The sequence below is a fragment of the Helicoverpa armigera genome, chromosome 12 (assembly GCF_030705265.1).
Source record: "Helicoverpa armigera isolate CAAS_96S chromosome 12, ASM3070526v1, whole genome shotgun sequence".
NCBI classification, from domain to species: Eukaryota; Metazoa; Arthropoda; class Insecta; order Lepidoptera; family Noctuidae; genus Helicoverpa; species Helicoverpa armigera.
Window position 1 is genome coordinate 8,801,484 of NC_087131.1, and position 23,263 is coordinate 8,824,746.

Consider the following 23,263-nt stretch of genomic DNA (forward strand, 5'->3'; position numbering starts at 1 on the left):
GTGTAGGTACTACTTCCACGCCTAATCGGCCCAATAACATTCACATGTTCTTTCATACATATTTCATATTTTGAGTTTGTGCAAGAAACATAACAATATTGTGGATACTGAATATTGAGTAATTACATTGATCGAATCACTCATTTCCTTGAGTGGTATATGTAACTAATGCAATCAACTTTTTGGTATTTCTTAAAATGAATACGTTGTAGGTAATTTATCTAACATTGAATTAAGTTTCCAAAGAAGTAATACGACATTCAATTAAAATCCATGAAAAAGATAATTCGTAATATTGAGCAATTAAATAAATCGTCTGGTGAGCACCTTAAGAAAGACAATGACATACTTTGGATTTTTTCTTTTCTACGTTTCTTTTTATTTCAGCCTGATTTTAATTATCTGTGGATTTGTTTGCAATAAAAAAGACATTGTTAATATTTGACAATTAAATGACCGCGGTTGCGGTGTGGTTTCATTTATTATCGACAAGAACTGTGTATTAGATGGTGTAAATGACATGATCAACTCACAATTTATCAAAAGTTTAACTAATTGTTGATCAAATAATCCAACATCATGTGGACTGTAAAAACATTTTTAACCAAAACAAAGCGCGGTAACATTATAAAAGTGAGGTTATATTTACAATGTTTATATTCACTTTTATCCAGAAAAATTGTATTAAAACGTGTGAAATACATTTCAGATTGTGCGGGAACATTATTTGCGTGATGATTTGTTGTGTGGGTCCGGTGCCTGCAACACATGTCCGCATAAAGACGATGAGATCGTGTTAGATAGTAAGCCAGAGTCAATATGCGCGTTGTTCGACTATCCTCACTACTTGATCCTGGATACAAATGTAGTGTTGCATCAGATTGACGTGCTAGAAGAAGACGCGTTGACAAACGTGATCATACTCACGACTGTATTGGAGGAAGTGAAACACCAGAACACTGCAATATACCAGAGACTATTGGAGATTATACAGAATAAGAGGAGAAAGTTCTATTCGTTTATTAATGAACATCATAAGTAAGTTTACTGTGATCACATAAATAATATTTGGTCAGTGGGTCGTCTTAGGGGTTTTCATTATCATCATCAGCCTATCGCAGTCCACTGCTGGACATAGGCCTCTCCAAGTGCACGCCACTGAGATCGATATAATCATTTGATTGGTTAATAGTGTGTAATATTAAGTACTTTACATTGAAGATTCTAAAGTTATAATATGTACAAATGCGTATGTTTACTTTAATACAGTTTTACCATAACAATGATTGCTTTACTATTTCTACTGCAACTGGACTCATACTGATAAATTTTGTGTTTCAGGGATACCTACATTGAAAGGGATCCAGGTGAAAAACAAAATGATCGCAATGACCGAGCCATTCGTAAAACAGCGATTTGGTATGAATCTCACTTGAATGTAAACAGTGCAGTGGGGCAGGTCCCTAAAATTGTGCTTATCACTGACGATGAAGGTAACAGAAAAATTGCACAGGAAGAAGGCATAATCTGCTGTTCAAGTAAGTGTTATGAAAATATTTTTTCTTGACTTAACCAAAAGACTGAAACAGTACAAGGATAATAGAAAAATAGTATGTATTCTCAAAGTGAGCATGGGCAAAGAATTCACATACATTCACAATTTCCCTGAATTTAGTACGGAGTCGAAAATAAGAGTATGACCCCCTCATATACTCTTTTATTTTACTTACTTAGTACTAAATAGCATAGGGCATGCCAATGCCAACAGTGCTCAGTATGGTGAATCTGTCATTATGTTTATGTACAATTTATAACTAGAAAGAAAAACTATTTCCTTTTAATAGTTTGAAGCTGCAACCTACCTCCAAGTTATTATTGTTCTATTTAAACATACAATTTTATTTAATTACAGTAAAGGACTATGTAGAAAACATTTCCAGTGTCATAGGCCTCGCAGATAAATTGTCAAAGAATGTGATACCAGAGACATGTTCTAAAGATGCTCTCTATCCAGCACACTTGACACCATCTCAGGTTCATGAGGGAATTAGGAGTGGAAAGCTTCATCAAGGAACATTCCGGGCTTCCAGAGATAATTTCTTGGAAGGTACTGCGGTGATTAGTGGATATGAGAAACCTGTAAGTATTGCCAAAAATTTTTTTGAGTTACTGTAGAATACAATTTGAATTGATCTTGGGGAAACTGTTTATAACTTTAAAACTCAGGAAATTCAAAACATTTCAAAATACTTATCCAAATACAGAAAGTAATATATTTGCTTGAAGCTAGAAACAACAATTATTTTGCATATAATTTATGACACAGGGTTAATCAAAATTTTATTAATCCATTTTGTGATTCAACAATATCTTCTTTCTTTCTTTATCTTTTTTGACTGAAACCAGCAACAAAACATCAAACAAAAAATAAATTTGTACTCACAGATTCTGCTACAAGGACATATCGGCATAAACAGAGCTGTAGACGGTGACTCAATAGCCGTGGAAATATTCCCTGAAGAAGAATGGAGGCGTCCCAGTGACATTGTTCTAGAAGACAAAGCGGAAGACCCTGGTGATCATTTAGAAGAAGAAGAAGAGTTGTTGAAGACTGCGGAACCGGTAGACAAGAGTGATGATGAAGTCACTCCCACTGGTAAAGTGGTGGGGATTATTAGGAGAAAGTGGAGGCAGTATTGCGGTATTTTGATGCCAAGCAAGTTCCCAGGTAAATGTTTGACCATTTTAATAATTAAAATTAATTAAGCTTGGAAATATTTCAGCCGGAAGCAAAAATATGTCGATCAATGTATTTTACAGCCTTTTGAGAGAATTCTATACTTACCCAACTGCCATGAAGCCATATTTGCTACCGTTATTTGACACCTAGGTGTCATACTACTTTCTTTTCTATATTTTAAACGCATTCATATTAAATAAATACTGCTACTGTAGTAAATAAATGGTACTATCATTCCAACATTCTTAAACAAAACTTTATTTACCCTTCACAGGAGCAACTCGTCACCTATTCACGCCAGCCGAGAAGTGCATTCCCCGCGTACGCATAGAGACGCGGCAGAGCGAGGTGTTAGCAAAGCAACGCATACTTGTTGCGTTAGATTCCTGGCCCAGAAACAGCCGGTACCCGTTAGGACATTTTGTTAGAGCTCTTGGACCTATTGGTAAGTTTCTTGGACCTCTAGATCGCAAAGTTTTGTATTGTGTAATTTCGTGATTTAGTGTGCTTCAAAGTCAATCCGGTTGTTTTACTGAGGGCATGCCCATGCCCACAGCCCTAATTTACTTGTGACATCACTTAAGTACCCTTTTGTACTACCTCTACTTACTCCATATATATACTCATCTTTATGTACCTACTCTTCCTATGTTTTTCTTTATATACTCGCTTATGCATTCCCTTATGTTTTCTCCCTATGTGACTCCTTATGTACTCACCCTATGAGCCCCACTTTTAGCCTCATAAGTACTGCACCTATGGACTCCCTTATATTTTTACTTATATACTGTGCCCAGTGCCTATGTAATCCTTCATATTTTCAACCTGAATGGTTGTACCCATTACCTTTTTGAGGGGCCTAGATCCGTCTCTGGCTGCATTTCTCTTCATATCTTATTTACTAACAGGTGACAAGAACGCCGAAAACGAGGTGATATTATTGGAACACGACGTGCCACACGCTCGCTTTAGTGAAGCCGTCATAGCGTGTCTGCCGCCTGACGACTGGACTATACCTGAGGAGGTAAGGATTTTCAATGGCAATCAAATTATAAAGACCTCGTCATTAAAAGGGCGTTACTGTTAATTCTATTAAGTTAAGCTCCCACCAGTGGCACCGTCTCGTGGGACTACTTCCAGATAAATAGTATAGCCTATAATTTTCGTCTAATAGACTAGCTCACACTTAAATATTTTTTCAATTTTGACCTGATGAGATTAACGCGATCAAACAAATAAATTCTTCAGCTGTAATAATATTAGTATCGATAAGCATAAATTTCGTGTAAGCCACAATTTTAAGTTTCAAACTAGTTTGTAAGTAGACATTAATTAATACCTCTATTTACAGGAAATAAAGAAACGTGTGGACCTACGCAACGAATGCATTTGTTCCGTGGACCCTCCCGGGTGCACAGACATAGACGATGCATTACACGCTAAAGCCCTTCCCGGGAAGACCAGTGACGGACTCAAGCGTTACGAAGTGGGCGTCCATATTGCCGACGTCACGTACTTCGTGCGACCAAACACTGCGTTAGATAAAGAGGCCGCTAGCAGATCTACTACTGTTTATCTAGTAGGAAGGAGGATTGATATGGTTCCAGGTAATTTTCTACATAATATATATTCTTACCATACAATACGCGAAGGTTTTTTTCGGTTAAATGAGTGACGGACTCAAACGGTACGAAGTCGGCGTCCATATCGCTGACGTCACTCGTCGTCGTAAGATGGATCGATGTAGTTCCAGTAAAAGTTTAATGCAATATTTAGTTTTTAGACGCCAACCGTTGTCCGCCTATAATTATCAAAATAATTTACCTACCTAAAAAGTAAATATCGTTTTCAGAAGACACAATGGATAATATTGCAATTTTATATTTCGTATAAACCGCTGACCAAACTTTTATTTATTTAATAATATATTCTTATTATTTTATTTTTGTTTCAGATTTGCTAAGTTCGAACTTATGTTCGCTACGAGGCGGCGAGGAACGACTAGCGTTCTCATGCGTGTGGGAGGTCGATGAAAATGCCAACATTCTCAGCACTAAGTTCCATAAAAGTGTTATTAAAGTAAGTACCGTTTGTTAACATGACAAATCATTGTTGATTATGACACCGATAGACAAAACTTTTCTCACGATCTTGTATTGAGAATAGGGTATTACATGCATTTTTGAAATATATCTTAAATAAATTCTTTAGTCTTAATATATCTCTAAAAAATTAAAAATATTTTTTTTTCTCACGTTATGTACGAATATAAATTAATTGTTTTATCATAATTTCAAATTTCGCGCGTATTTCGCGAAAACGCGGCACACAACGGACGCCATGATTGTTTTTTGGTCATGACGTCATTACGCTACTACAGCTGTCAGTAATACATATTTTGATAGGGTCATTTCGCCTGTTGGCGACCATTTAGTGCAGTTGGCAAGTTTGACGGCGATAATAAAAATGCTCCAGCACTCATTTCCATGTCAAATTTGTGTAATGTATTCCTTATATACTCTATTTTAAGATTAACTTTCAGTTGTATAAGAAATATCTTACGTTTTCTATTTAAATCGATAAACCTTAGAATTAGGCGTTTTACCCAGTTTGCGTCCACAAAATCCAATTCGTGTCCACCCATGGTCTAGTTCGCGTCCAGCGGCTTTGAAAAGGAATATAGGGGTGAAATTGTTAAGAATTAATAAAGAAAGATTGTATTTGAACAATTTCTTTATTTAACAATACACTTAATTATTAAAAATCAACATTATCATCATTTAAAATTCACTTTACAAAATAAAAATAATTCTTCTCAACATTGGTTTAAGTAACTTAAAATTAGGCAATTAATTTTGAAACTTGAAGAATAAACTGTAATCAATTCTGTTAATTTTACTCTAAATCACAGGGAATGCTTAAGATCCGCCTTGATTATACTAAGTTTTTGGCCATATTATTTTTTTTTATTAGCCTATGCTGTCCCACTGCTGGGCAAAGGCCTCCCCCATAGCCTTCCATTTTTCTCTGTCCATCGCTATTTGTGGCCAGTCCGAGAGGAAGCTGTCCAAGTCTTCTCTCCAGCGTTTTCTTAGTCTCCCTCTCGGTCACCTTCCATCCTCAGGGATCCAGTGTGTGGTGATGTTGGCCCACTTGTCCGGGTGCATTCGACTTCAACTTTGCAGACTTATTGCCCACATCTACTATGCCCGGATCTTGGACCGGATAATGGTGTTGCGTAGGTATCCGGTCACTAAGCCGTATGCTGAGCAGGCTACGCTCCATGCTCCTTTGGCATACTTTTAGCCTGGACTTTTGAGATTCGGTCAAAGACCAAGTCTGAGCGCCGTAGGTTAGGATGGGCAGAATACACATGTCGACTAGTTTCCGCTTCAGACATAAAGGGAGTTCTCCCTTCATGGACCAGTAGCTCTTCCAGGCGTTTTCGATCCGTAGATCGATTTCCTTTCTTATTAAATTAACAAAACAATTTAATAATTTTGTGTAAACAGACAACTAAAAGAATTGTTGAGTCAATAAATTATCAGACAAGGTAGCATATTCTTTGCATATTTTTTATCGATTTATTCTTCTCTCGAATAACATTTAACGCTTTATTTAAATCTTCTTCTGTGTATGTTGTCTTTTCCTTCTTTTTTCCTGTATCGGAAGAACTTATCTTAAATGAAATTACTTATATCAGTTGATAATTTAATTATAACCACGTATATATCTTAATAAAAAAATGTACTGTTTAATATATTAATATTAAACAGTATGTTTTAATTATTTTTTATAAGCAAGTATTTAACGAAAACAGTGGACGCAATTTGGTTTATTATTATAGAGGATAGTTTTAGTTCGCGTCCATTGTGGACGCAAAGTGGAAGTTTCGTAAAATTCGATGTAGTAATTCGCGTCCACCTTATTTTACTCGTTAAATATAAAAAACATTACCAAATTCATAATAAACATTATACTTTTATTCATCATTAAACTGTAGAAATAGCTATCTATCCTAAAATTCACATAAAACAATATAAAACTTACCATCAAACACGCCGCTGCACACTAATTTTTATCTAAAATTCTGCGTGTTTTCGCTTTTTTGTTGAAGAGCCTAGACTAATTATTTTTTCTAAAAGGATTGGTTGGACGCACAGAACGTTTGTCTATCTGTGCCTCTTATACATTAACGTATTAGCGGTAATGACTTTTTGTTTGATTAGTGTGTTAATTGACTTGTTTTCGAGGATTTTTAAAAGGAGATCGGCAAAATGGACGCGAACTGGGCTATGGACGCGAACAGGCGAAATGACCCTATGTATTGAAAATTTTAACTGACACTTTTGTTTTCTACCGTAATGACGTCATTAGCATGGCGGCGACATTTCGTAGTGTTCAAAGACAGATAAAAAAACCTAAAAACTTTAAACTGCAATAAAAAATATATTTATGTACCTTACGAAGTGAAACTAACATTTCCCGATTGCTTTTCCTCTAAACAATCATTGTAATTCACTTTTAATTTTTTTCTCATCTAGACTAAAATACCCTATTGAGACATTTTCACAATAACAGAAATTTTGCAAGAGTTATATGTTCCATAATCAGTTATTACACAAAATTCACACTTTGTTTTGCACCCAGACGACAAAATATTTTTATCCCATTTGCTTAGCCTTTTCCCAACTAAGTTGAGGTCGGCTTCCATTCTCACCAGATGTAGCTGAGCACCAGTATTTTTCTCTACTTGGATAAATGACTTATTTCTCCTTTTTAATTCTCCCAGTCAGCATCAGCGATGACATACGAAGAGGCACAGATAGCGATAGACGACAAATCCCGTAATGACGCCATTGTATCGTCGCTGCGGATACTCAACGCGCTTGCTAAGAAACTGAATAGGAAACGTATGGACAACGGAGCTCTGTCGCTGTCGTCGCCTGAAATCAGGTTCCAGGTATGTAATGATTGACTGATTGTCATGGTGCTTAAGTAAAATATGTTCTAAAGCGCAATATTTAAAGTCAATATTTGAATAAATCGTTTTTTTACCTACCTTTATTTTCTCTCTATAATCTCGCCAATCTTTTGCAATGCGACGTAAAAAATATGTAGATGGGTTTATAAACAAGCTTGAATCCCTTGCTATCACGTATTTTCCAGAGTTTTCACATATCCATCAATTGTTTATTTGGTAGTCTTGTTCTTCTATATCCAACCACATTCATACTTAAAACGTTCTTTATAACCACATACCCATACCATCAATCCGGTTTACACATAGTTTTCCGACGAATCACCATATAACATATTTAAATTCCCCAGATGGATTCAGAAACCCACGATCCCGTAGAAGTGGCAGCAAAGAAGATTCTAGACACAAACTCGATGGTAGAAGAGTTCATGTTGTTGGCCAACATCAGCGTGGCAGAGAAACTAGCGGCCGAGTTCCCGCAGTGTGCCCTGCTGAGAAGACATCCAGCCCCACCGCCTTCTAACTTCACCACCTTCCTCAAAGCTACTAAACAGCAGGTGAGCAGTAGTATTAACATAGAAACTCGATGGTAGAAGAGTTTATGTTGCTAGCCAACATCAGCGTGGCAGAGAAACTAGCGGCCGAGTTCCCGCAGTGTGCCCTGCTGAGAAGACATCCAGCCCCACCGCCTTCTAACTTCACCACCTTCCTCAAAGCTACTAAACAGCAGGTGAGCAGTAGTATTAACATAGAAACTCGATGGTAGAAGAGTTTATGTTGCTAGCCAACATCAGCGTGGCAGAGAAACTAGCGGCCGAGTTCCCGCAGTGTGCCCTGCTGAGAAGACATCCAGCCCCACCGCCTTCTAACTTCACCACCTTCCTCAAAGCTACTAAACAGCAGGTGAGAAGAACATTCTAGATAGAAACTCGATGGTAGAAGAGTTCATGTTGTTGGCCAACATCAGCGTGGCCGAGAAACTAGCGGCCGAGTTCCCGCAGTGTGCCCTGCTGAGAAGACATCCAGCCCCACCGCCTTCTAACTTCACCACCTTCCTAGTATTACACAAGATCTTTCACGGCAAATAACATGTTGGCGAAATATATAAGTGGGTAAAGTTCCAACGTTCCAAGTATGAGTGTAGTAAGCACCTATATTTGTACTACATTCTGACAAATAAATTTTTCTTTCTTCTTCTTTCTTTCTAAGTTCTATTCTAGGTCACGAAAGTACAAATGCAACTTTTCAAAATTATTATGTTATTTGTAAGTACATGTTTCTAGAACACCGATGGCTGATTAAAGGTGAAAAAAAAAACATCTTGAATAAAAAAGTCTAAATTCACCAACCCGCATTGAGCAAGCGTGGTAATTAACGCTCAATCCTTCTCCATGTGAGAGGAAGCATATGCCCTGGTAAAAAAGGCTGATAGTGATGAAATATAGGTATTGTCACGGTCACACATAGTGTCGATAACTCGACTAATTTATATGAATTTCCATTTTCCAGGGTTTCGATCTAGACGTATCAACAAACAAGGCCTTTTCTAAATCCCTGGACGAGGCAGTGATCCCGGGCCGGCCGTTCTTCAACACGCTACTGCGTATAATGGCGACCCGCTGTATGCAGCAAGCGCAGTACTTCTCCAGTGGCAGCAAGACTTTTGAAGAGTATTACCATTATGGTCTCGCCTGTCCTATTTATACGCATTTCACTTCGCCTATTAGACGGTGAGTTTGGTTTGAGATGTTTTTACTTGGATAATTTGTGTGTGTCAAATTATTGGATGTTGTGTGATGTGGCAGTGTAAGAGATTATAACAAAACAGTATTGGTACCTACATTTTCGAGGTATACAAAAGATGCGTTCGGCGAATAACTTACATGCGTCTGACGCATACAATTGTTCGAATGCTAATCGGCCTACGGCTCAAGAAGATTATGGAAATGTATTCCATATACCTAAATGTAGCTAGTCTGTTCGAAATTACCAATTCGCTTTGATGAAGTATGGAAACTTAACCAATAATTAGGCAAATAATTAAGCGTCCAAAAACTTTGTGCCTGCGGATGTGGTAATTTGTCTAGTTACCTATGTAAATGTCCAAATTCTGATGGCGTAATACATCAGACAAACATATACTCAACCTTAACTCGAGCTTGCAATATCTGATCTATCAACTAATCTTATTCCCAGTTACGCGGACGTGATAGTCCACCGTCTGTTAGCAGCGAGCATCGGCTGCGACATCACCCACGCGACGCTACTCGACACGCGCGAGGCGGCCGCGCTGTGCGACAACCTCAACTACCGACACAGGCAGGCGCAGTACGCGGGACGGGCTTCTGTTACTATGAATACACATGTATGTATATGTACTAGGAAACATAGATATAGAATAATACGTAGATTGGCAATCGAGTGATTTGATTGAACCCGCTACATACCCTTAACGTGCTTTTTTTTTGGATTCGTACCACATAATAGTCATCTTACACGAATTGTCCAATCTTGGAAACGGTAGTGGGATCCTAAATCAGCGTTTTACACTACGTTCTCTCCCACAACCACAGTAAATATTTCTATTGAGAAAATATCTAGTGGACCATTTGAAATTATTTATCCACAGGAAAAGGTGGTATTGCGGTTTTAAAAAATCGTACTTTTGGTTTGGTCTTTCGATAAATTGATATTATAAAAATATAATGAAAGGAAACAATAAATGTATAGAAAGTTTCACAATTCCTTTTTCTTCCACAGATCTTGTTCAACAAGCGCGTAGAAGTTGAGTCAGCGAGCGTGTTAGCAGTGAAACGGAACGCAGTGCATGTCCTCATACCAAAATACGGACTCGAGGGACCTTTGTACCTACCATCAGACAAATTCACTTATAATGAAGAGGTAAGTGTTGATTTGCCAAAAATACGAATAGAATAACAACATACTCAAATTACACATTTATTATTCATGATTTTATCCCTGAAAATAAGTTTTTATAAACTAGGTTTCAATACAAAATTGATTTCGCATTTCACCACTTTTTCCATTCATCCGTCTAACTAAAACGTATTTGGCTGTTATTGGAATGGCATTTAGAAAATCTACATTTTGTCCTTAGGAGCACATCCAAAAATGCGGTGACGTTGTACTAAAGACATTTGATGAGCTGACGGTACGACTAAGCTTAGACAGCACCAACATACAACACAGAAAATTAGTCTTCGAACTTGTGAAGCCTCACATACCAGGGTTCAGCGTAGATATTATGGAGACCGAAGAGACCGAAGAATCTAAAAAGGAACCCCAAGACCCCAAGAAAAGAAAGGAAGAAACGCCAGTAAAAAGTGCGAAAAAGAAATCTAAAAAGAAATAAACTGTTGAATTCCTTGTTTACGTTATAAGTATAAATATATTTTTCTACCATTTTCAACTGTTTTTATTTTATTGTTTTTATTACGGTAGAAATAATTTCGAAGTTCCCTGAGACTTTATGGTCAGGTTATTTAAGTATATCCAGTGATTATCTCTATGCAATAACAATCCTTGGATTGTGTTCCTCATAATAATAGTTATTAGACGTTCTTTTCTACGTTTTACATTGCGAATTGACAAGTGTGCAAAATTATCGAAGTTATATTTTATTCTCTTTTCAACTCTAATTGATAGGTGTCAGGCTTATAATGAGTATTTTCGAGGACATCGATAACTATAATTTATTATTTCATTTTAACATAAAAAGTTATGTATAACAATTTTTTCACACTTGTGTCGAAAGCGCTTGTGGACTTCTTATGTTAGTGACGACGGCTAATATAAAACTGCCTCAAAATGTATGCCGGGAATGCTGTAACGTGAGTATATAGCACTTTTAATTAAGACACTAATTAACTTGAATTTTCTACAAAAAGAGAAACTGATAGCATGCTGATATAAAATATAGTTTTCCCGCGGTTACATTTGCGTCCCTTGGGATCTACTACCCGTTCCCGGATAAAATATAGCCTACTCAGGAATAATGCAGCTTCCCAACACTTAATTTTCGAATTTTTTAAATCCGTCCAGTAGATTTTGAACCCATGGATTTGGTTATTGGGTACGCTAGACTGCACATCAGTGGTACAGTTACCGGCACGGATGTCGAGCCCTGACCTTCACCTGCGCAGAAGCGATTTACTGCCTTATTGCCTAATGCGTACGGGTGCGCAAAGCGATCCCCACTCTTCCGCCGAGAGCCCGACATCCGTGCCGGTAACTGTAACTGTCATGCACCTTAAGTCAATAGTAAAAAGTACGCATTTCCTATAAAACTTTTATCACTGACCTGAAGTTGACTGTACAAACAAAAAAATCCTCTGCATTTTATTAGTACAGATAAATTAAATAACTTATTTCAGAGGCATCACTGGTCCTATGGACTACAAATACATGAAGGTGCTTCGTTTTGTCCTCCGCATTATAAGTGGCTGGCCAGGCCAGGCTCTTGGTGAGAAAACCCTCAGGATCGAGGGCATGGGCCATGCGTACTATAATACTATACTATCACTTGTGTACTTGGCCCTAGGGATTGCGTACTTGAAGAAAAACTTCCACAGATTCGATTTTCTGGAGCTGGGACAGTTGTATATCGTTTTACTGATGAATATGCTTTCTACGGTAAGTGTTTTAAACATTAATTATTCTTAAATATTGTTAGAATGAAACGTCTATATTTATTATAATTTTCAGTCTCGAGCGTTCACGCTGTGTCTATCTCAGAAATATAGAGAGGTAGCGAAAATATTCATACAAAAAATACACTTGTTTTACTTCAAAGAAAAGTCAGATTTCGCTATGAAGGTAAGTCCCGGCCAGAGGCTCAAGAATAGAAGGATTATTCTAAGTAGGTTTCAATGTAAAACTTTATATTTCAGATACACATTACAGTGCACAAAATATCATTCATCTCCGCGGTATATTTAAGCGTTTTGCTGTTCATAGCTGCTTGTATGTTTAATTTGATACCAATGTATAACAACTACAGTGCAGGAAGATTTGCTTCATTTGACAATTTGGAGAACACGACATATGAACAAGCCATTTCTTGCCTTTATCCTTGGAACTTTGAGACTAATTTCAATGGTTATCTTGCGGCTACGCTCAGTGGATGGTAAAGTTCTATTTGTAAATTAATCCTATGTACATAGGGTCTTTATTGAAAAGAAAAATGAAAAATCGGATGCAACTCCCATTCAATTTTGTATGAAGCTATGAATTTTTTTATAGTTTTACTTACTAACCCATTTAATTTGAAATTTTAACTATAAATAAATTCTAGGTACGGCACCATTTTATGTGGAAGCAGCGTGTCGATGTTTGACCTATTCCTCTGCCTCATGATCTTCAATCTTTGGGGCCATTTCAAGATTCTCATTTATAACTTGGAGCATTTTCCTCGACCCGCGTCCGAGGTCGTGGATGCTGAAGGAGAAGAGAGAAGCGGTAGGACCGTGGGCTCTGAGATGTATTCGCAATCAGAGCTCGAAGAAGTTGCAGTCTTACTGAGGGATTGCATACAGTACCACATGCTTATTTACAAGTTAGTATTATGTTTTAGTAATTTATTAAGTTCATGCTAAAATTCAGGGGTAGTCCCATGCCGTTACCCCGAGTCTTGATCACAAAAGTCATGGATAAACGAGGGTTTATTTAGAGTCTAAGACGAGATCCCTTGTGCGCATAATAAATTGACCATGATTGACAGAAATGTGGTTAAATTAAATTTTGAACAAATAGCTAGCTTCATCGTTACCTATATGCTTCTGTTTCGACCAGATAAGCTAGGTAAAACTCTTCCGTCCTATTCTTCGAATTCCAGTTTCACAAACAACATGTCAGACGCATTCGGAATGGCGCTCTTCATTTACTACTCTTTCCATCAAATCACCGGATGCCTGCTGCTTCTCGAGTGTTCTCAGATGGTGAGAAATAATTCCTTGCTTTTGTCTCTAGCGCCTGAATGTCTATCTAATTGTATCCCAATTGTTTTCAGACTGCCGCAGCTCTGACACGTTATTTGCCGCTTACAATTATTATGTTTGGAGAATTGGTTCTGCTGTCAATAATTTTCGAAACCATCGGCACTATGGTAATTTTTTCTTCACTAGCGAATCTACTTAGCTTTCAGATTTCCGTGGCTACGAACTATTTTTTAAAATACTACATCTTGCTATAGGGATGAAATTTTATAGGTACATATTAATATTTCAGAGTGAAAAACTAAAAGATGCAGTCTACAAAGTGCCATGGGAATACATGGACACCAAAAACCGCAGGACTGTCCTGATTTTCCTGATAAAGGTTCAGGAACCCATTCACGTGAAGGCTGGCGGATTGGTGGATGTGGGAGTTACTACTATGGCTTCGGTAAGATATGCAAAATAGAAAGTATTTTAATGGTCTCTGCACACAGCGGGCGCGGCGCGGCGGGACGGGACGGCGGCGCGACAAAATGTGCTAGATCGTCGCGTCGCGTCGCGCCGAGCGGGACGGCTCTGTGTGATGTCGTCCGTAATATCTAGTACATTACAACTGCTCAGCGTCGCGTCGCCGTCCCGTCCCGCCACGCCACACCCGCTGTGTGCAGAAACCTTTATCCTTAAACGTCCATTCACACGCAGTTTTGATGTGTACGAAATTTTTTTATATTTTTTTTCATTTTCAGATCTTGAAAACATCGTTTTCGTACTTCGCCTTTCTGCGCACGTTCTAAATGTTTATCCCGTATATTTGCGTACCATCAAGCTTCAATATTTGCGTCAGATGCATGAAGATATGCTTAGGATTTATTTAAGTATTCATCATATTTAATTATGTATGACGTATTTACGTCTTTGTTTCTCTCTTCAAGATATAATCATATATTATGTAGGTAGTAGACAGTGCAGTAAATAATGCCTTTACTAGATACGATTAATATTAGCGTAGGTTTGGCATGCCCTTTATATGATTGATGTGTACTGTTGTTGTTTTTTTTTGTTTATTTGTATGGACTTAAAATGTTGTTTGGCATACAATAAGCATTTTTGGGAATAATTACTGCTGCAATTTTCTATTACTGAAGATTTTTTTGCACGTAATATCATATTCACGTGACACTTTGCCCTATCATTAAAGCTTCCACACCTGGCTTTGATGTTTTATTCTGTTATCTATTAACTGACCTTGTTATTAGTAGATAATAATAATGTTATCAGCATGGGAAAGTTATTATATTATTTAGACTTTAGACCTCGGTCCACTTAAGTTATCGTCTTACCTACATGTAAAACGAAAAACGTAGGCGGGTAGATCTAAAACTAAAAACGTCTGAGGGTACAATAAAAGAATACTGTTAGTATTTTCTACTTTTAATAACAACAATAAATTCATTTATCTAACAAATGACATTGACATGATCACAGTTCGCCATTACATCAGATTGTAACAACTTATCATAACGGTAGGCAGCCCCGAACGTCAACAAAATATAGATAAACACATTTGTCCTAGTAAGTACGAGTCTTATAACTAGCAGTCATCTCTTGTGAGTCATTTAACTTGACGCGTGAACGTCCACTGAATGTCACCTATATCAACAATTCCCGTATTGGTAAATTCGTCTGGACCTGTCCTCGGTTGGTGGCCGACTTAGCCGTGCGTCGTGAATTTACATCGCTTAGCTAGAAGCTACGAATGTTTTGATCTAGTTGGCTATGCGTCTCCGAATGGGAGGCGGGCTCACTGCCGTTGTAGGCGGAGGTCTGAGCATGACTCCCGAATCTTCTGTATCTCCCGTTTCCTCTTGAGGAGTATCTGTATCTGTACTGGTAGTAGGAATTTCTTCAGGGGTGATGATCTGTGGCATAGTACCAGCGGCTAGGTTTGCTCGGGCAGTGATTTTCGCGATTTCTTGATCTACCTTAGCGACTAACTGCTCGATGGCAGTAGGCCAGCGAGTGGCAGGGATCATGTGAGAAGGCACCAGTCGTGCGTCAGCCATTACTGCGAGCCGTACTGTGTCCGCGTACTGGATCACCGTTAGAGACATACCTGAAGACAAATGTTATGTGGGTTAGTATACAAGTTTCTTTGAAAAATATTACTCTTATGTAATTTGGTATATAAGTCCAAGTTTTTGAATAAGAAAACCCTGACGATCGGATATAGTTGGATACAGTTGTATATATATATAGTTATATATATATATATATATATATTATGTTTATATATGCATAAATATATATTTTTATTATCTTCCACTGATGCTCAAAATGTGTTGCACCTACCACTTCTATTTCATCACCACCCAAAGGTAGACTGGCAGAGAACGCCTAAGGCGTTAAGTCCGCCGTTGTACAATGTGCAAAAAGTATTTTAAATAAAAAAAAATAAAATAAATATACTTAATGGTTCTCCCTTTTTTCAGTTCAAATAAAATTACTTACTAATATTAGCCTGAGGAGGTCTCCAATAAACGACAGCATCCACATTATGTCCCCACAATGTTTTCCGTGGCGGGGTGTTGGGCGGCGCATCTATCTCGGCATAAGACAGTGCGTATCGGCGGGACAGCAGATTGAGGAGTAAACGGGCGAGGGGCGACGGTAATGCGCGGGTGAGTGCTCCGCACTGCGCCTGCGCGGCCCAACCCGCTGCGAGGGCGCGCTGGCGGGAACAAGCACGCGACACGCCCGCGCACACGCGCCGCGCTGACGCTCCGAGAGGCAGGGAGAGGCACACCATGCCTGCGAAAGGTAAAAACATTATTTACCTTCGTAATCATTATCTTCTAATATAGTCAAATGCGGCGCGATACCTATCGATGTCATTCAGCTCTCAAAACAAAAGTACGAGAAAGATGCTCTCTATAACCGCGACCACTATCGATCTTTGGAACTGACCTAAATGAGCTATAAGATATGTATTTATAGATATGTATGTGTTTGCGCCAATATTGACTTCAAAAAGAACTGATTCTGCATTCACAAATGTCATACGAGTGTGTATTCCCTCTTACCTCCAGTCTGTGATTTCTTATGACTCTTCCCGTGACCTTCAGCGAATGTATAGAGAAAGTCCTCATGTGCTGCTCTTGCCGTCGTCAGCACATGATCCGGTGAGTAGTTCTGTGCGTTTTCAAAGAATGCTCTCAACGCCTCTGTGGCTGCATACAGTGCTATGTCTGATGATGACACGTCCAGAGCTCTCGCTACGCGCTCTATACCGGCTCGGGGGACGGGTTTCGACCATGCTGTAACCTGGCATACGAATTAATTATATTAAAAATATAAGGCCAGAAGTGAGAGACCAAAAAAATATTGATCCGTAGCTGTATTTAAAGTAGGTACCTTTCGTCCGCACAAAGACACAGTTTGTAATAAATGTCTATGGCCATCATCAGCTCCAATGGTATCCGTCCAAAATCTGGCAGGCGCCCGATACACTTCAAGCGCTGCTCTTGTTGTCTCATTAATAGCCGCTACACACAACTGTGCTAATTCTGCATACTTCCAAGTTAGGGTGTCTGGTTGTCTGGCATGACCACAAGTCCGTAACTCGTTTAAAGCAACCAGTTCATTTTTAATACGAATGGGTAGACATATGAACTGGCGTAGTGAAGAAAATGCAGCACCGATAGCCATGCCCGGCCATTTTCGAGGGTCTGCTGTTATGAGTGGTGATAGGATTATCTGCGGATTAAAAAATTACGTTCGTATATGTAATATTTCTAAGGAACACTCATTTCAGGGCATTTTGATGTATCTGCTTAGTGTAGTGGGAATATTTACCTTTGGTATGGTAAGGTTTCTTCTATTGCATTCTCTCTGTATCGCCGCCAATAGTGTAAGCGCCGTGACTGGCGCCTCCGAAGCCGTATCCCTTCCATTAGACCGTTTATTCAGTTCTCTTAACGCACTAACCGTTGATATTAAAACTAAGCCTGCCACATGAAAAGCTCCGGGTAACGTCTTTAATGCTCTAGGACTTTCAACAGGATCATATTCAGATACGAATTCGTTCCACGCATTTGATAAGTTCTCGTTCAGTTTCCCCCAAAGTTCTGGTATGGCTGACGGCGTTGGGAACAGCTGTGTCAAGGGGCTCTTCTTGGTATACTCAGTCTGTGACGTACTGATCCTGTCTGAAGGACTCAACTGTTCCATGAGCAGTAAGTCCCCGATGTTCAAGGATTTCTTTCCTGACAGCAGGAGGTGGTGTACCCGAACTAATATGTAATACTTGGGTTCTGTTGAGACGCATGGTATTACGATGTACTGCCACGGGGATTGGTCGCTTGCGAAGTATTTCGATACTATGTCGCTGACGTATTCCTGGAAATTAAGAAGTCCAGTTAATTAACTATTCAAAGTTGAAGATATGATAGGTCTTGGTTCTAAGCTGTCTTGTTTGGAAGTAAGGTTTACCTGAATATTGTTATCACCAACTTGCCGTCCTCTATAAACGGCACTGGCTACAATGAAGTGGTTTTCTGGTCTGAAAGTGACACTGGCATCCCACGCATAGTTCCCCCAACACGACACTAGTTGGTGTCGGAGTCTCGGGAACATAAGTCCCCCATTTTTATCGAGCTTGTTTATCACGTGGTCTGTTAAGTGATTCTTTAGCTCTTCTGGGTCTAGTGTGCCTGTAAATTGAATTTATTCCGTTAATATATGGCATGATAGTACTTTGTAAAGTGCTAGCTTTTGAGGAGGCGTAATTTTTTTTAATTAGTGCTGATCTAATGTCAGCGTTAACATACCTTGTACTGAAAGTAAGACATTGATAATTCCCTGGTTTCGATGTGTGTCAAGCAAAGAACGAACTGTGTCCGTCCAGATGAATTCTAGATGTGGATATCTGCTGGACAGTAGCTTCAGCCAAAGATATTTGCATACTCGTACAACTGGAATATACAAGTTTAGGTTTAGTTCTGTATCACGATAGCCCTAGTCGAGGTGCGAGGAGAGTCTCGGTAGAGGTAGATGTAGTTCGAAGATTTGAAAAACATTAAAAAAGATAGAAATAGAAATGAAATTAAAACAAAACAGAAATACTTACAAATATAAGAAACTGTTAGCACTGGCAGCGCCGACACGAAGATCCAGAAAGCGCAGTATGTGTAGAACTCCTCGACGAGGCGCGTGCGCACACTCTTACGCGGTGAGATCATAGCTCCCCTGTTGCTGCTATCTGTGTATTAAATATTGCATCACATAAACTTAATACTTATATCACAACATTTCATAACTAGGTAGCTTAATGCGTCCAAAAAAAAAAATCTAAGCCTTGCGGTGCAATCCGTAATCAAGTCGATACGCAGATGAAACTTCTGCAGATTTAGCATCATATCTAATCCTTCCTAGCTATCTTCTTAGGTTTTTCAAAGTATCAAATCTCTACAAAAAGACGCTCTCCTATCGATTAAAATTACATCAACAAACATCTAAATATCGACTACCTATGTAACATATTCCGTAACTAAACCTACTTTCCACCTAGTGCGTCGTGGCTCCTATTCGTCAATCTATGATATAAAACACGCTGTGGTTATTGTGGGTAGAAAATTCTCCTTTAAATATCATTGGGAGCAACTGAACCATACTTCAGCGTCATCATTTCGGATAAGGATGTTTTATATCGAGTGCATGCGTGGTGAGAGTTCTAAGTGCAAACGAACGTTATTTATTATTCGTTGCGGTTCGACGCGTTGTTTCTAAACTATTGATAACGGTTATAGCAATTGAAAACAATTAGATCGATAAACAATATTGTCTGTGATTTTCCGAAATAGGGACTGTTATTTTCCGTTTTGACTTTCATTTAACAATGCCATTATGTATCGCGTTCTAGGTAAAACATACGTTTGCCGAAGTTTGTTTACCAGAATTTAATAACAGATGTAGACAAAACTGTTCAATTTATTTGTTTTCGTAGATACTAAGCTATCGCGACGCAATTGGACACGCCCGCTGTTCATCATCCAATTTAGTTATAATTCTTACAAAGCCAAAACATACATTGTTATATTTATAAACAATTGGACTGTATCAACATGATAGGTCCCTATTAGTTAACTTTCAATGTTTTCATTTACATTTTTAGATAACAATTATAATTGGCCTACCGGGTTCACCTTCTCGTGTCGTTTCCCGGATCTGAGCGATTTTTGTTTTAATGAATATCGTATGATTCAGAATATTTGTTTTATCGCTGGTTGCACTCAGACGATGTAAATAGTTGATGAAATGTTTTGTGCATGATTGATACAGGGATCTCGCAAATTACCTACAAACAATAGGGTAGTATCCAGGGTCGAAATAATGAAATAATATTTAGTCCGCTTTTTAGATAATCAAAAAATATTGGATACGTATTTTTTCTTTTTTTAATTAAACATAAAATGACAAAGATAATACACTTCAAAAATTAGGAGTGGGGGCCTTTTACGTCACAGTGTCCTGAAAATTGTAGCAACTTGTGACGTCACACTCAACTTTAACACGCTATATCTTAACAAGTTCTGATCCAATTTAAAAAAGAAAAAATACGTATCGCTTAATTTTGGACAATCTACAAGACGGACTAATTATTATTTTTTAGGAAACTAGCCTATTCTGGCCCCTTCAAAATTTTCGTGTTATCAACTACCTACTTACAAGTAAGGAATGTGACTTCAAATAATACCTACGCTTGGAAAACCGAATAAAAATGCTCAGACGGAAAAGTTCAGGAGCTTTCTTCTATAAAGTTTTTCATCGTCTTAGTGGAGAAATCTTATTTAGTTGTAGCACCAGGTATCCTTCTTCGTAAATAAATAAAGTTGTTTGTTTGAAATATGATATTGAATTCATATGAAATCGTACGGAATCGTTAACCTCAATTTATTGTTATGAAATGACCGGTATCGTATGAACACGCGAAATATTGCCTTAAACTTAGTGTATTGTATGAAACAATCGCGTTACAGCTATGTAGGTAAAATATTGAATTAAATAGGCATTGTTATTTGTTAAAAATATTATCTAGCATCTACGTACAGAAATCACAGACTATAAACTTTATGTACCTATGTAATAGTAAAGTATAGAAATACCATAGTAAATGTGACTTTGAAAATATTCATAGTAAACTATGCATTTCACTTAGACTAAACGTTGTGTAGGTGACAGAAACCTGTTCTTGAACTTGCTTCCAATTTCACACACATCTTCACATCACCACTGGTGTACCTCAGTAGAATCCCAACGTATTTACTCGTAGATATCCCAAACTACCTATTTACTTATAATTTTTTGCTAATTTAATTTTATAATTGACCATAGTCCAACGTAAAAAACTGCTTTCAAACAGTCTAACAAAACAACTGATATATCCTAATCTAGGTCCGCTTCACAACAATTGAACAAACAAAAACAATAAACAAAACACCAATTGTCTTTCATTAACCACTTACTGTTAGTTAATTAAAATGTTAAGGTCACTGTTTGTCCACTGTGGTCTGCAGATAACAGACAAATGCTGCCGGTATCACTCTCACTTTCCCCCTTCTCGTTATGGTGAAAGGTTACGTTCATTCATTAAAACCTCCATGAATAACTGATTCGAGACAAAAAATACCATAAATAAGCAATGCTTTTTGAATTTAGAACTTCAAAGATTAAAAAAAATGGCAAATTATTGAATTTATTAAATTGATAAAGACGTGAATAAAGTTAAAACAAGCGAGAGTTGGTAGCTATGTAAATTGTTAACAAAATCATGATCTACTTTTACCGCGAAGTTACATAAGGCGGCTACGTTAAAATATTTTGTACCGCACGCTTGATATTTTGGTTAGTGACCAAATAGTCAATGTATTCCGTTCTTTTATCTTGAGTAATTAAAATGGAAAGGTCAACGGCCAGGATTAAGAAGTCTACGTTATCTGTATCGACGATAACAGTTGTTCTATTGTGCTTGCTTGTTTACTAATAATAATCATTTTGATCGCTTTATCGTAGTTTTTACTGCTCCGAAGGAACTACCTACCTAATGTCTCGACGAAAGTCCGTTTTCTCAAGTTCACTTGTCTGTATTTGTTATTGAATAACTTGATTAGACATATTCATTAAATTCGTCTGAAAATAACTATTAAGTATTACGTATTTTACACTAATTTGCATTCAATGTCTAACGACTTGTTTATTTGTTTTATACAAATAACTTTTTGTTATTTTTTCTCATCGTGCCAAACAATAACTTGAATATTAGCTAATGCGTTTAGCTAATTAATCCCGACTCCCGCCATTTTCATTTGCGTAACTATCTAAGTAATTAAATCTAAATGTTATCCGTGTATCATTAAGAATACATACCTATAGAATGTTTACAAATTCAGGAAGTTAGGTCTTGGATGTCTGCAAAGTTTAAGATTTCGCGCAAGATTTTCCGAAAATCCGCTGCATTTACGTAGTCTAAAATGTATTACGAAGGCGGACGTCAAGTCCAGTCATCTTGACTTCTCTATCACTAGTGACCCTATTGCACGCGATAATATATTATCACCTAGTGTTTCATCCTTTGTAATACGTAACGCATAGTTTTAATGTAGTCATAGACGTACCTAATTACGTTAGCGGAAGAAAACAGCTCAAAATGACTCTACATTTCGTAGTTTTCAGTTAGAGGTCACTGTAAGTTCATTAGTAAAATGTACCGTTAAATGCTTTAAATAGGACCAGTGTATTGATAAAATCACACACTAATAGCTTCAAATGTATTCTTGGGTATCAAAACTTTCTACCCATTTATTGAAATATTTCTTCAGAATTTACATGAAACTTCAGGAAAATATTTTTCATTCAAAACTCTTTAGGTTAGGGTAGGACCTCTTTGAAGTTCACATACCTACATTTGTTGTCGATGACACATATTTGACAGCACTCAAAAATAAATAAACCATTTTATGGAAACGTGAACTGAAACTGAATTCAGGCTACAAGTCACTATCGTTGATCTCGATGAATGATGTTAATGAAATTAGTGGAACATATAAATAGACGAACCTTTATTTTTATCAGCTTCAAGTCATCAATGCACACACGTTTTTGTTTTGTCAATTTGTTGTCGAGTTCGAAATTGGAAGTAACTGTTCGAATGTTTGGCGGGAAGGTCGGTGCGGCGCAGGCGCGGTGCGGGCGGCGAGTGGCGAGGGCGCGAGGCACGCGGTACTGAGCCGCCCGCCACGCCGCGTCGTGATTCCCGCGCTTATCGACCCACCACTCGACCAAGGTCCAAATGTAAACACTAACAATGTTCTCCACTAGTCATTGTAAAATCAATAATTATAGAAACGAGGTGATTGTGTCGTGAGCTCATGACATCAGCTGGGTTCATAGTAGATCAATATATCGTATCGCTCTGATATTGATAGAAGAACTTGGACTACATTCAGTTAAGTGTACCTACCTACTTATTTATTCAAGTAATATTTATTATTCAGCTGTCAGCATACTTGAAATATTTAGATTCAGGAAATGTTA

General features: G+C 37.8%; 3 protein-coding genes across 7 annotated transcripts; 2 read left to right on the forward strand and 1 right to left on the reverse strand.

Moving 5' to 3' along the window:
* The first annotated feature begins 436 nt into the window (after nt 1–436).
* Nucleotides 437–11,146, forward strand: LOC110383990 (exosome complex exonuclease RRP44). Its single transcript, XM_064037270.1, has 15 exons — nt 437–633; nt 710–1,038; nt 1,342–1,538; nt 1,913–2,139; nt 2,446–2,728; nt 3,015–3,185; nt 3,649–3,764; nt 4,092–4,347; nt 4,695–4,819; nt 7,533–7,703; nt 8,072–8,278; nt 9,231–9,451; nt 9,918–10,086; nt 10,482–10,622; nt 10,840–11,146. The coding sequence occupies exons 1-15, from the start codon at nt 580–582 to the stop codon at nt 11,092–11,094; spliced, it is 2,922 nt and encodes a 973-aa protein (XP_063893340.1). The 5' UTR covers nt 437–579; the 3' UTR covers nt 11,095–11,146.
* A 403-nt stretch (nt 11,147–11,549) lies between these two features.
* On the forward strand, nt 11,550–14,655 carry LOC110383965 (uncharacterized). Its single transcript, XM_049838623.2, has 9 exons — nt 11,550–11,572; nt 12,116–12,374; nt 12,447–12,557; nt 12,632–12,867; nt 13,036–13,296; nt 13,576–13,678; nt 13,750–13,845; nt 13,968–14,123; nt 14,422–14,655. The coding sequence occupies exons 1-9, from the start codon at nt 11,550–11,552 to the stop codon at nt 14,467–14,469; spliced, it is 1,293 nt and encodes a 430-aa protein (XP_049694580.2). The 3' UTR covers nt 14,470–14,655.
* Nucleotides 14,656–15,092: 437 nt separating this feature from the next.
* Nucleotides 15,093–23,121, reverse strand: LOC110383941 (uncharacterized). Of its 5 annotated transcripts, none has more exons than XM_064037266.1 (9): nt 22,787–23,121; nt 18,801–18,932; nt 18,502–18,645; nt 18,164–18,384; nt 17,528–18,070; nt 17,087–17,428; nt 16,756–16,996; nt 16,184–16,483; nt 15,093–15,788 (listed from the first exon to the last, which is right to left on the reverse strand). In XM_064037266.1, the coding sequence occupies exons 2-9, from the start codon at nt 18,910–18,912 to the stop codon at nt 15,442–15,444; spliced, it is 2,250 nt and encodes a 749-aa protein (XP_063893336.1). In that variant the 5' UTR covers nt 18,913–18,932; nt 22,787–23,121; the 3' UTR covers nt 15,093–15,441. The 5 variants fall into 5 exon arrangements, with proteins under 5 accessions (XP_063893336.1, XP_063893339.1, XP_063893335.1 ...); XM_064037269.1 differs by lacking the exon at nt 22,787–23,121 and adding an exon at nt 21,196–21,404; XM_064037265.1 differs by lacking the exon at nt 22,787–23,121 and adding an exon at nt 20,916–21,014.
* Between the last annotated feature and the right edge of the window lie 142 nt (nt 23,122–23,263).

Excerpts from the sequence above, each read along its gene's own strand:
- LOC110383990 (XM_064037270.1), top strand. The coding sequence starts at position 580 with ATGTGGACTGTAAAAACATTTTTAACCAAAACAAAGCGCGGTAACATT. Across the intron at positions 2,140-2,445 it reads TTAGTGGATATGAGAAACCT|ATTCTGCTACAAGGACATAT; the intron begins GTAAGTATTGCC and ends TTGTACTCACAG. Across the intron at positions 4,348-4,694 it reads GAGGATTGATATGGTTCCAG|ATTTGCTAAGTTCGAACTTA; the intron begins GTAATTTTCTAC and ends TTTTTGTTTCAG.
- LOC110383965 (XM_049838623.2), top strand. The coding sequence starts at position 11,550 with ATGTATGCCGGGAATGCTGTAAC. Across the intron at positions 11,573-12,115 it reads TATGCCGGGAATGCTGTAAC|AGGCATCACTGGTCCTATGG; the intron begins GTGAGTATATAG and ends AACTTATTTCAG. Across the intron at positions 13,297-13,575 it reads TACCACATGCTTATTTACAA|TTTCACAAACAACATGTCAG; the intron begins GTTAGTATTATG and ends TTCGAATTCCAG.
- LOC110383941 (XM_064037265.1), bottom strand. The coding sequence starts at position 20,949 with ATGTGTGTGAAATTGGAAGCAAGTTCAAGAACAG. Across the intron at positions 18,385-18,501 it reads TGTCTTACTTTCAGTACAAG|GCACACTAGACCCAGAAGAG; the intron begins GTATGTTAACGC and ends TTCAATTTACAG. Across the intron at positions 17,429-17,527 it reads GAAACCTTACCATACCAAAG|ATAATCCTATCACCACTCAT; the intron begins GTAAATATTCCC and ends TTTAATCCGCAG.